Source organism: Argiope bruennichi, chromosome 10, assembly GCF_947563725.1.
Source record: "Argiope bruennichi chromosome 10, qqArgBrue1.1, whole genome shotgun sequence".
Classification (NCBI taxonomy): Eukaryota; Metazoa; Arthropoda; class Arachnida; order Araneae; family Araneidae; genus Argiope; species Argiope bruennichi.
This window is the reverse complement of record NC_079160.1, coordinates 104,197,276-104,210,445: the sequence shown is the minus strand read 5'-3', so window position 1 is coordinate 104,210,445 and position 13,170 is coordinate 104,197,276. Positions and strand designations below refer to the sequence as shown.

The window sequence follows — 13,170 nt, the reverse complement described above, 5'->3', positions numbered from 1 at the left end:
TCTATTTTATCGAATACATGCCTTTATCTTGCACTAACTATTTTCATTTATATTCACAGCTGTTGCAAAAACTTAATTATTCAATTGTTTAAAATTATTCTATGCGAATAAATTCTTAAAATTTATTTTGATTAAATCTTTGGATAATTACAAAAATAATGTAAAAGTAATTTTGTTTCTTCTAAAAATTAATGTACTGTTAATTCAGTTAAGTTTAAAGATCAGATGTGTAGTTTTTTTTTTTTTTTTTCATGTGCTTCCTAACTTGCATACCTTCCAATTATTGCTTTATTCTAAATTTCTTTCGAGATTTTCATCGATAACGCATGAAATTAATTGGTCCATTTTAATTTATTAATTGAAATTTAAGTGTAGCTGATAAAAAAAAATACAGTTGAATTTTCCTTTGAAGCTTCATTCTTATCAGCACTTCTTTCTGCACTTCTACTAACCCAATTCCCCGTAGAAGGTGCAGATCCTTATTAATCCGATTCTTGAATTTGTAGCTATTCCTGTTTCAGTGACTCCACGATGGCGCCACTGGGATGGCAACAGGCACCGGGGCAGGGGGCCCCTCCGCCACAGGGCCCCCAACAGCAACAACAGCAGCAGCTCTCCGTGGTGACAACAGTGTGGGGCGTCACGACCAGCACACAAAGTGGGCCCATGGCTCATGGGGCGTCCTATGGAGGAACCAACACCACCATAGCACAAACTCCTTATTCAGGATCGCCCCAACAAAACTCCTATCCAGGTCCAAAGGGTTATCCGACCGTCATGAGTGTCCGACAAAATGGGCCAGGATATAATGGGTAAATACTGAATATTGAAATTTATTTCCTATATGGAAAAGGAATGTGTGAGTTGGTGTTGCATATATATAATTTTTACTTGCTCGAATACATAGTATAGAAAAAGTATAATAATCGTCATAAAAAAAAATGTTTAATGAATCTCCTCGGGTTAGACTTCCCTGAGTTGTTTAAAAATGTTCGTCTGTTTATCACAGATAAACAGACGAACAGAAAGATAACACAAAAACGATTTAAGCTAGACGGATGAAATTTGGTGTACACCAGATTTGCGAATTTCTATCAAATTTTGAGTAAAATCTGTTCGGAGGAAGTCCGTTGTTCGAATATAAATTAACACAATAACTACAAAACAAAGAGAGCTAGATAGATAAGATTTAACATATTTAGTGTAGCCACCTGCCAAATTTTGTATCAAATTCAACTACGTGCTGACTGTCTGTCGGCCTGTACTTTCAGAAAATATAATTCAAGAACGCGATGATGTAAATATATCAAATTTGGTATGAGAATTTATAACAATTGCTGTCTTGTGTCAGATTTTTTTTTTCAATCGATTGAAAAATAGCATGTCTGAAACACATACTCGATTCTTGTATGCTTTTAACCTCACGGCAAACAACTCGCCAAGAATCGTACGATAGATAAAGCAAAAATGCCGAATTCCCGCCAAAAGCTAATATTTCAGAACTGTTGTATGTGGCAATGTCATATAAGTCGTTCTCTGGCACGACAAATTTATTAGAGAGTATCCGAGAAAGTTTTGGGGAGACTATCTCCACTGGTTTTATACGGTATTATGAGAATGGATGAAAGTAGATTATTCTGTCTGTTTATTCAAAATAATGAATTTATGTTCCTAGTTCTTAAGGTAAACTTTATCGGCCAATCAAAATTAATATTTAATGTTTACTATAGTGATAATGCAAAAATAGCTAATTGATTTGATTGATGTAAAGATAAATTTTTACTATAAGATATTCACCAAATCTTTTGAACATCACTAAAATAGTTAAATAATTACCTCTTGACCAAAGTTACGCTCAATAATAAATAATAGTTTATGTAGTGTAACAAAGTTACTTGCCAAAATTGTGATTTAATAATATTCTTTATAATCATAAAATGTGTGTAATTTGGAAGTAGCAATAATTAAGATAATGTGTCATGTCTTATCTGCCTTAGGAAACTTAAAAAATTAATCCTCTATCATATGTTTATGCATACTTGCTTTAAAAGTAATGCATTATTTTCAACCAACGTTTGTAATTTTAAAAAACGTCAAATTCGTCATGCGTGAAAAAATTTATTCCTTTACCCGTTTCTTTCTTGAAAAATAACTGCAACTATCATCAAAAGAGTGTACTATATTCGTCGTCAGAATTTTGCAACTTGACCGGAGGGTGGAGAATTTATAAATGCAACAGATAAATTTTATTTACCAAGTATTTCCGGTGAAGTCCTGTTTTCTGTCACCCTTTGAAGACGTCGGAAACGCAATGTCTTCTGGGAAATATCGAAACCATTTCGGCGAGACGTTCTTCCCCTTTCCTTAGAAATGCGTGCGTCGCAATAAGTAGACCGGGGTCTCGGTTTAAAAATAAAATTGCGAAATAAAACCTTGTGTTGTGTCAATACCACTGTGAAAGGTTTATTCATTTGTAATGCATGCTTGTAAAATACCAGTCTTCCGCGTTAGCTAGCAATAATACGATGAATTAATACGATGCAGCTGTCTAATGAATTGAAATTCTGAATATAACTCTTCCATTTGATACCAAATAAAAATCGTTTGCACTGGAAACGTCATAAAATAACAAGTTATTCAAATAGTTTAATTTTAAAGCGAACCGAATAAAATATCGTTTGTTATTAGACCGTTTTTATATAAATCATTTAAAAAATCTGCAGCTAATCATGATGGCAAATATTTCTGTTTACAATATTTACTCAATATCGAAAAAGTTAAGAACTAGCTGTAAAATAGATACTAGCGAATGGTTTCGATAGATTGTTAGTTGTTTTCCTTATACTCCTCCGTAAAGCTAAATGTGTAATGTTTGTTTTTTATTCTATTTTTCTCTCACCAGTTGAACCCTTTCTATTGTTCCAACACCGTTCTACTGAACTCGAAACCTTATTGAGGGACTTTCCCGATTCCTCCCGCCGTCATCTTTTCTCGTTTGTCAGAAAAGAAATCCAGGACATCTTTGATATCATGTATGGCATCCGTTTACGTGCACATGGTTATTCATCACCCTCTGCTCCTTAATCCTCACCACCTTCCCTTCCCGCGATTGGCCTCGGTTGGATTATATGTTCATTAGTTATCAGATTATTTTTACAGTACTGGAATAAAAATGTTGGAATATTTTGTTGTGCATTTATGACGTTTATAACTGCTAAATTGGCGTTACCATTTTTTTGTTTTGTTAGGATAGACATTTGAAAATTAATCATTCGATTTCATATGCTGAAAGTATTTGGATATTCTGCTAAAACTATTTATCCAAGACTATTTGCCTTCAAATCCTTTAAGTTTCATATAGATCGCAGATGTTTTTTTTAGTTTTTCAATTTTCAGAATAATGGAACATTTTACGATATTCATGTGTCATTTCATTTTTTTAAAAGTAAAAGAAATTATGTATGTGAATTTATAACATTTATCAGCTTTTCCCATTAAATGTAGCATTAAAATCTTAAATACTATCTCCATGTATAATCTTGTATTCTTAGAATGTTTTTTTGAAGAATTCTTTTTCTTGTCTCCAATATTTTCATATTCGCGTTCAGGTTATAGTTTTTATTTTTAATCGCATTCGTCTTAGAATTTTTTTTTCTTGGCTGCCCTACCCAATTCTTAAAGAAGCTTGATTGTCATTTGATGTACGAACAGTGTGGGGTTAACTACCGTTAATATGAGTCAACCAGAAGCTTTCGTCCATTCTTTGATTTGCACCGTAGCGAAGCATGTGCGTGCATAATCTGGGAGAAATGTCACCGTTCTACTTTCTTATTGGTTGGTTCCATTTCTGGGTTGTATGCTCTGTTTTTCCATTTTCCACTTCTTTCTTCTTTTTCATAAGGAAATCGGTTCCCACTTCATTGTTGCAGAACTCGACTGGAATAGAGTAGAATTCTCCTTTTTTCCTGCTTTTACTTTTGCTAATTGCGGCTACCTATACTTAGAAAAGACTTATCTTTTTACTAAAGTGAGGCGCTTTGTCCAAAATAGATTTTTGATTGATTATTCGGAAATGTTACACATATTTCTAGCCCAGTTCTTCATATCATATAGACATAAAATCCTGATCTAATATTTAAAATGAGAATTGTTTCAGATTAATATAAAAATACACAAACAAGTTTCTATCGTGAAGTAATTTTTATTTAGTGAAAAATTTTAAATAATTTTTTATTTTCAAAAGTAGTACTTTAAAATTAAAAAAAATGAATTAAATTAATTGGTATTTAAAGTACTATGGCTTAGAGGTCAACTTTTTAAATAAGTTATAAATTTGACAAAGAAAATATTTATGAAAATATAACATTGATCATGTTTAGTTTTACCCAACTATTGAGTGTCATAACAGTTTTATATGCAAAACCTTGAAATTGAGTTTTGAATCCCCCCCCCCTCCCCTCCACACACACACAATAAAAAAAAACTGTGTCAGAAACTGAATTTAAACAGGATATTGTGATAATTTTAGCCATTGTTCTGTTTTAGTTTTATTTCGCAGAATTTTTACTGTTTAAAATCTTTGTTATTATAACCATCTGTATGCAATCGCATTTCTTTTAAAAGAAGTTGTTTAATTTTTGATAAAGCATTTTTTTTATCTATTAGCATATAACCATGCTGCTCAATTTCGACACATAAGCAAAATCCAGTCATTTGTTTTGGATACGTATTTTTTTCTCTCTTCCATTTGCGGTTCATAGTGCATGATAGTACAGTTTGCTTGTTCATGTTATCTATATGTTATTTATCATCAAATCTTATCATTTCCTGAGCTTTTTCTATGACGTAATTTCGCAAGTTGCAGGTGTGAAAGATTTCTGTTCTGTTTTTAGATATTACGTTAAAAATACTTATTTAGAATGTTGACATATCTTGTCGTTTTTAAATTCCATTAAAGTTTGAATAACTATGTTCTCATTTTTATATTTGAAACGATATACTAGTTCTTTAACATTAGTCAAAATACCATTTCTTAAAAAAGCATTTGGTTTTTAAAGTCATGAATGTTAAACCACCACTTGAATCGGGAAAGATTGCAGCGCATTTTAAGAGGAAATGTGAAAAGATATTAGACTTCATGGAACAAACACATTCAGGTTTCGAATCGTACAAAAATGTTTGGTTTAAAGTATATCTGGCTTCCTTTTCCTCTTTAGTCATCCGTCAATGCCAACAAGTGTTACTCTCCAGAGAAAAGATATTAAATGCGTAGATAAGGAGACGACTTTTTTAGTAATTTTGCTCTGACTAGGCTTAGTTTGCAACACAGAAAAACAAACATTCTCTAAGCACCAAGGACGTCGCATCCTTCCAGTCTAGAATTTGAAAATGCTATTATTTGCTCCGGCATAAAACTATTGCTTTCCTGTTTCTATGCAGTTATTTAAAAGACGGGAGAGGGGGGGGGGGGGGGTACTTAGATTTTTTTTTTTTTTTTTTTTTTTTTTAATGCTTGCACTTGCTCAGAGATCAGAGTTGAACATTATTTCTTGGTTCTTAATATATAATATTTTTTTTTAGTTTAATGAATTCGACGGCATGTATTATATTTACTAGCTGAACAAACTTTCTTCTGATTTATTTATTTATTTTTGTTAGCATTTTTTTTTAATTAAAAATGTTAAAGAATCATTGTATTTTTTTTTTTTTAAATAGATACAGAGCAAAAAATTTATTTCCCCATTATTGACAATTTTTTTGAAACTTGGATCAAAACATTTATTTCAAGGTTATTAACTACTTAATTTGTGGAAATTTTAACAGGTTAAATTTCTATCAGCATCTTTATCATTATTGTTATGACTAATCGGAACTTCAAAGCGGTCTAATTGGCTTCAAAGATAGTGTAAATATAACGTGAACAATATATCTGGATTATTTTACATGTAGGTTTTTGATTTACACTTTTTATCATTGACTTGTTACCGTATAAGGTAAACGAGATGTTTATTGGCACCTAATCTTTTGACAGCCTAATCTTGAATTTTTTTTTTTTTTTTTTTTTCTGTTTCCTTTTCAACTTAAATAAATAAACTTCTGTTATTGACCGATTTTTGCTGTATTTATTCATATGTGTAATGCATTTCCTCCTGAGGGTAAACTTTTTACCTTAAAGCGTTTATTTATTTTATTCTAGTTTCATATAAATAAATTTAGGTATTTCAAATAGAATTAAAAAAAAAATACTTTTTACGTAAAAATAAATTTGATATAATGTCCGAGACTGTTTATATTAGCAACTGTCTCGTTTACCTTAATTTTTGATTGTATAAGTGTTGGAAATTAATTAGAAAGACTAGTTTAAGTTAGCTGAAATCAAGCTAACTATAATTAAGTTAATTTGAGTAAATGGAACTAAAATTAAAATTTCTTTTACTTTATGCATAGTTTAATATATATATATATATATGTTGTTACTGCATGCTCTCTTTATGACGTTATTATAAAAGAATTTTTACTAAGTCCAAATAATTATTTTTTCGTATTTGTGTATGTCGCATAAACGTTTCATAATTAATAATAGAATTGTCGATTCCTTTGATCCTGTGTATCGGGAGAAGCAATTAGTAGTTTCTCCCTTCTTTTGCTTTCGGACAGGCATATGGCTACGAATCTCGAACAGTCTAGACAACCAATGTCTGTTGCAACTTTAAGGCACCTCGTTGTTTACGTCTTGTTAGAATGAGAGCTACTACTGTTTTCATCTTGTTTCTGTGTTGCATCTCAATACGTATTTTTCGACTGTCCGCATTAAACAGTTTCTTCATGGCATTAATTGCGATTGCCTTCCTATGCATGTTATTTGTGACAGAAGACAATAAAATCACAGTAATGCTTTTTGAGAATTAAATATAGTTTTTCAAAAATCGTGCGCATCGATGCCTCAATTTTTGTTCGAATTATTAAAAAACAAAAAACAAAAAAACCCTTCGTTATGTTAAAGTTTAAGGAATATAAGAAAATGTTTTTTTTTTTTTAATTAATTTGGAATTGCTGAAGGAAAAGAAATTTCTTTTTTTTTGCTTTTTCCTCACAAACTTCTTTGTTCTAAACGTAATTATTGAACTATTCAAAATGAATTTAAAGCATGGTAAAATTATACAAATTTTGGGATCAATTTACTGTTTTAAAAACGTTTTAGATAGATTTTACTGCTAAAAATTTTGGATTTTTTTTTATATTAATGAGATCTATCATTCCATAAAAAGATATATTTCTCAATTTTTTTTCTTCTTTTTGAAAAACAGTTATTGAATTTTTATCACATTACTAAATATTTTGTAGTATTTATTTATATCACATTTTTTAAACATACAATTAATAATGAAACTTTCTAAATCTTTGAGTCTTGCCAAAGGTTTTGTTAAACATCATGTTATTTATTTTTAGTTAATAGTGATTATAAATTTTTGTACTCACTCAATCATAATGATCCTTTCCAAAATTTATTCAAAATGACTTCCAAGTATTTTAATTAATATTAAAAACTTTTCAGTTATGGACCAAACCCTTCTATGTCTGGTGGCATGCCAGGACCAATGCCAAATACTGGTCACAATTCAGGAAATGATTACCAATCACCACATTCTGCATTGAGTACAGCTGCACTTGTAGCGGCTGCAGCTACTGCTACAGCAACGGCAACTGCCAGTGTAGTGGCACTCCAAGAAAGACAACCTCCCGTTAATAATCAATATGGACAGGTATGTTATTAATTTTTTTGAATTTTTTTTAATAAAATAATGCAGTCTCCTATGAATTTAAACTGTTGGTAATATTAACAAAATAATATTTTATTGAAATTTCAGGTTCCAAATATGCAGAATCCACCATATCAACCAGGCCCTGGATATGTGCAAGGACACCAACGAATGCCAACTAATGCACCAATGAACAATATGAACAATGGAATGAGTGCAAACATGGGAAATCCTATGGGCAATTCTATGAACAGTTTGCCTAATCATATGAACAGTAATATGATGAATATGTCTAATTCTGTCTCACCAATGGCAATGAATGGACCTATGGGTATGAATTCTAATACAATGAATAAATCTATGGCTGGTGTGGGGAACACTGTGCAACCTCCACATGGACCTATGTATGGTAATAATTCACCTGGCATGATGCCTCAGAATAGGAATAGGGTGGCTCCTTATCCTTCACCACAGCAACATATGGCCCAGAAAAGGCCTGCACAGTACAATCCTATGGTGCAACAGTATGGACCTGGTATGCAACATTATGGAGGAGCTCCAAGTGGTCAGCACAATTTCAATGCAAATCAGGTAATAAATCTTTTAACTGTGTCTTGGACTTATGTATAAATAGTTTGGAAAATCATTATTCTTTTGAATTTACTTTTGGACACTTTGAACTTATATTTGAGTAACAAAAGATTTTCTGTCTCCTAACATAATCCTGACAAAGACACTAAAGGAGTTCTATGTTAAGAAAAGGTCACTGTGGAAATGACGGTTTTTATGCATCTGTACCATATATTCTTCTTGTTTTCTTTCCTGCTTGCATTTACATAAATTTAACACATTATATACATTGAAATAGTAGAGTAAACATGCTGTTATTTTTATAACTATAAAATGGATGGTCCTGTCTATCAAACATTTAAACTAAATGTGTTTTCCAATGAAGTGACAGTACAATGTAATATTTAGAATTTTAATAGCAGAACTACTTTTAATGGTTTATCTCTATTTCGTGAGATATCATTTGGAAAATAAGAAAATAATTTTGATATATCCAACATGGTTAATTTCGTGTACTATACTTTTTAGTTTGACTGTACTATTGACAAATTGATCCATTCGTAATAATATCTATTTGTTGCATATTTTTTTAACATTCCAGTGATTGCACCAGATTTCTACGATACCATCTTCAAATACATACATAAAATATTGCATAAAAAGCCAATTATATGTACCATAGATACTTTTATCTACACTGGTAGTCACCAAGGTGACTACCAGTGTGGCTTATGTATTTCATAGATATGTGATTACCATTGTTTATTGTATATATTCACTCCAGTATTGGAAGTTAATTACAATAAGTCAGGAAATGGTTTTATATTTATCTCGCACAAGGTAACTGTCAGTGTAACTCCTAGTGATGTGACTGCTTGTGTGGTAAAAATCAAAATACGAATTAAACACTGACATAACATAACTTAGACTAAAACTAATGATAGTAATATTCTACATTGATGAGAAAAACTGTTACATTTTTAAATGCATTTATAAATTTTATCATATTTTAATTTTTTTTTCAAATATTTTCTAGAATTTACCTGTACATTCACAGTATCCTGGAACTCCTGGAAATCAATTTCCTAAACAACAGCCGTACAATCCCTCAATGCAACCTCAAGGGATGGGCAACCCCAACTACCTCACTCAGCAACAGATGCGGCCAACCATGAGACCTCAGTCAAATCCTTATGTAAATCAGGGTGGGCAGTATTATCCTCAGTCTCAGATGAATGGTACGTCTCCTCATCAGGCACCTGCATACGAGCAACAATATGGTGGACCACAATATCCTCAACAATCTATGCAAGTAAGTGAAATGAAATAAAATTTTTCGAAATAGCTTTAAAAAATATATTCCAAAACTTGTCTTTGGAAGAGTCTCATGAGATTGGGGCTTTGTTAAAATCTTAAGAGGTTCATAAACAATGTAACTTTTGGGAGGTCCTTTTTTATATTCTAGAATAAAAAATTTTATTGATTGTAATTTAATATCCACTGTGGAAATATCTATATAGTCAAGTTTTAAATGACATAACATATATTGGGACAGACTGAACATCTTATTTGCAGAGTGTTTTCAATAAAAATGAATTTCAATTTCCTGTGTCTAAATATATATTAATTCTTAACAAAATGATAAAAAAATGGAATATATAAATGGAAACATATACTAATAGAAAAATGAAATATACTAAATGTAAATATATATCAATGTGAGATATATTAACATCTCTAGTCCCTAATCAATTATTACTTTAATGATTGTTGTCTATAATATAAATCCAAATTGTTGTTTTGTTAAATTTTGATTAATTGATAACTTTGCTCTTTTATATGGAATGCCTGCTTCATAATTGTTTCTTTTGCAGCGAAACTTAAATTATCAGCCTTCACCTATCCCTGGAAATCCTACTCCTCCTTTGACTCCAGCCTCAGGAATTTCTCCTTATTTATCACCTAATCCTGATTTAAAGCCCACATTTCCTGAAATGAAGCCATCTCTACCTGCCCAAAGTAAGTTAAAAAATAATAGATAAATAGTACTTCTAAGCTAATTAATAACCAAAATGCTTTTTAGATTCTTATATTATATCAATTCTTTGGTTATAAAACATGTTCTTTTTTAATGATCTGTACAATGGAAATTTGTTCTTTGTACTGAACTTACATTAAAAAGTGATATTTTCTGACAATATTAATACCTAATGGCAACAACTGTTAGGTTTATGTAGAATTCCAGTTTTATTATTGATTTAAAGAAACTTCAATTTTTTTATATGCATTTGATTTTAATTAGTGTATTTTGTTACATTTGGTTACTTTAATCAGAAATGTGATTTTGTAGTTAAAAATAAAAGAATTTTCCTGTACCAAATACGAAGAAGTGAAGAAGAATAGATTATAAAAGAAATAAATTAATTTATAATGAAAAATCTCATTTACATAAGATGGATGTGCATGAGAGTTTCTGATCATTGTAGCTGAAACATTTCAGGCCTAACTATAATCTCAGAAAAAGAATGAATTTTGGCAAAATAAACTGAGTATATATTATAAAAATAAAGATATTTTAACTTTATAAGAAGTCTAATATTTTTAACTTATTCATTTATATGATAATATTGTTATTTAATCGTCATCAAACCCCTTCCAGCGACAAAGCAGACATACATATGTACACAGATTATTCTACTGATACCAAATGGCATCGCTTGTGCACGGATAATTTAACTGATAATTTTAAATGAAAAAATATAATTTTTAGATAATTAGAAAAATTCAAATTTAAAATTTCATCATGATTAAATCTTTATAAATTATAATAAAATTACTAATATGTTTTAAATATAATGATTTAACAATTTTTGCTATTTTGGTTGAAGAATATGAATGATAGCAACAAAAATATGTAACTGAATGTGTTGTTATTTGAATGAATGCACTTTTTGAATTTATAATGTATCTGAAACAAATATCTTTTTAAAAAACTCTTTCTTTCAGAAGATGATGAATTGCGCCTCACTTTCCCAGTTCGTGATGGTGTCATCTTAGCCCCATTCCGTCTTGAGCATAATTTAGCTGTGAGCAATCATGTCTTTCATCTTAAGCCATCTGTACATCAAACTCTCATGTGGCGGACAGATCTGGAATTGCAGTTGAAATGTTTTCATCATGAAGACAGGCAAATGAACACTAACTGGCCTGCATCTGTTCAGGTCTCTGTTAATGCCACCCCGCTTAGCATAGATAGAGGAGAAAACAAGACATCACACAAGCCATTATATTTAAAAGAGGTGTGTCAGCCAGGGAGAAACACAATACAAATTACAGTCACAGCTTGTTGTTGTGTAAGTATTGATTTCATTTGATAATACATAGTGATTATAGAATAATGATATATGGTTGTATTTCTTCAATCAAAGAACTAGTTAGGAATCTTTCGTTACACCATGAAAATTAATTGTATTTAGTCTATTAAGATTCTTCACTTTTTTTTTCTTTTGGAGAAAACTGGACAGGATAATTGAAGCCATACAAATTATTACAACATACTGTAAAGAGCAAGAAATTTTGTGATACTGATTGAATATCTTTTAGGATTAAATATTTATGGTATTATTATTATATGGCTTTGTGGTGACGCTTTATAAGCCAGATAACAGCTACGAGACATGAGAAATTTCTTTTGTCTAGTAGTCTTGTTACTCGGCTACGAACCCAAAGGTTGCGAGTTCGATCCTCGCTTATCGCCAGTAGCAACATTGGTGACCCGATGACGTGATACGCAAAAAACCTTCATACAACTGTTGTAGCGCCCTCTACCAGAAATAAATAAATAAATAAAAGCTGATAAATAACCAGCCAATAAAAAAAAAATGAAGCTGATAAATAATCAGCCAATAAATAATAAGAAAATGAAGCTGATAAATAATCAGCCAATAAATAAAAAAAAAATGAAGCTGATAAATAATCAGCCAATAAATAAAAAAAAAATGAAGCTGATAAATAATCAGCCAATAAAAAAAAAATGGATAAGGCGCAACAGTCAATATCGCCACTAATAACAACAAAAAAACAGGACAAAAAATCGTTCGTCTCACCTCCGACGCACTGAAGGGGGAGTAATGTGGTGACGCTTTATAAGCCAGATAACAGCTACGAGACATGAGAAATTTCTTTTGTCTAGTAGTCTTGTTACTCGGCTACGAACCCAAAGGTTGCGAGTTCGATCCTCGCCTATCGCTAATAGCAACAGCTTTATTTTTAGTATGATTAGCTGATTGAGGTTATTATTTGATAGTATGCAAGGGGAAAATATATGTCAATCACACTATTAACTTTTAACTGTTCGTTTTGGATTCTTGTACGATATGTCTTTATATGTATTTCTATTTGTAAGGCATTTCAATATGTACTTAAATATCAATCAAATGTAGGAATTAATAGCTGTATTTTGAAACAAGCAAGCTTGTTTTAAATATGTCACTTTGTCTTAATTCAATCACATATCAAATTTGGCTTAATATAGACTATAATTATAATTGTAACTTTTTTCTGTTTACTTTTGCTTTTAAATGTTGAAAATGCCTTTTAAAAGTTGATGTGTCCCTATGTAAATTTCTCTATATTGGCTTAACAGTCCTAAAATCACTGCATTTTCTTTTAAGGTTTTTATGAGATAAAGATGATATTTTCAACTAATGGAAATTTTCCTGTTCCACTATAATTAATAATTGCAAATTTATGTGCAAAATTAAAAATAAGGTATTTTCTTAATTTGTACCCTAATTTCTCAATTCTTGTTCTAAACAGTTAATGTTCAATCTAATAATTA

The 13,170-nt window shown here is 30.7% G+C and overlaps 1 protein-coding gene across 7 annotated transcripts in view; it reads left to right on the top strand.

The window, feature by feature from the left end:
* Positions 1-13,170, top strand: part of LOC129988084 (zinc finger MIZ domain-containing protein 1-like) — a 213,915-nt gene that overhangs the window by 188,389 nt on the left and 12,356 nt on the right. For 3 of the 7 annotated variants that reach the window (XM_056096207.1, XM_056096209.1, XM_056096205.1), the window contains 6 exons: positions 522-812; positions 7,556-7,763; positions 7,869-8,351; positions 9,367-9,642; positions 10,205-10,349; positions 11,337-11,683. In XM_056096207.1, coding sequence (XP_055952182.1) covers positions 522-812; positions 7,556-7,763; positions 7,869-8,351; positions 9,367-9,642; positions 10,205-10,349; positions 11,337-11,683 — 1,750 coding nt within the window. Of the gene's footprint in view, positions 1-506; positions 813-7,555; positions 7,764-7,868; positions 8,352-9,366; positions 9,643-10,204; positions 10,350-11,336; positions 11,684-13,170 lie in introns of all 7 variants that reach the window. The other 4 variants (XM_056096206.1, XM_056096208.1, XM_056096203.1 and 1 more) reach the window with 2 other exon arrangements.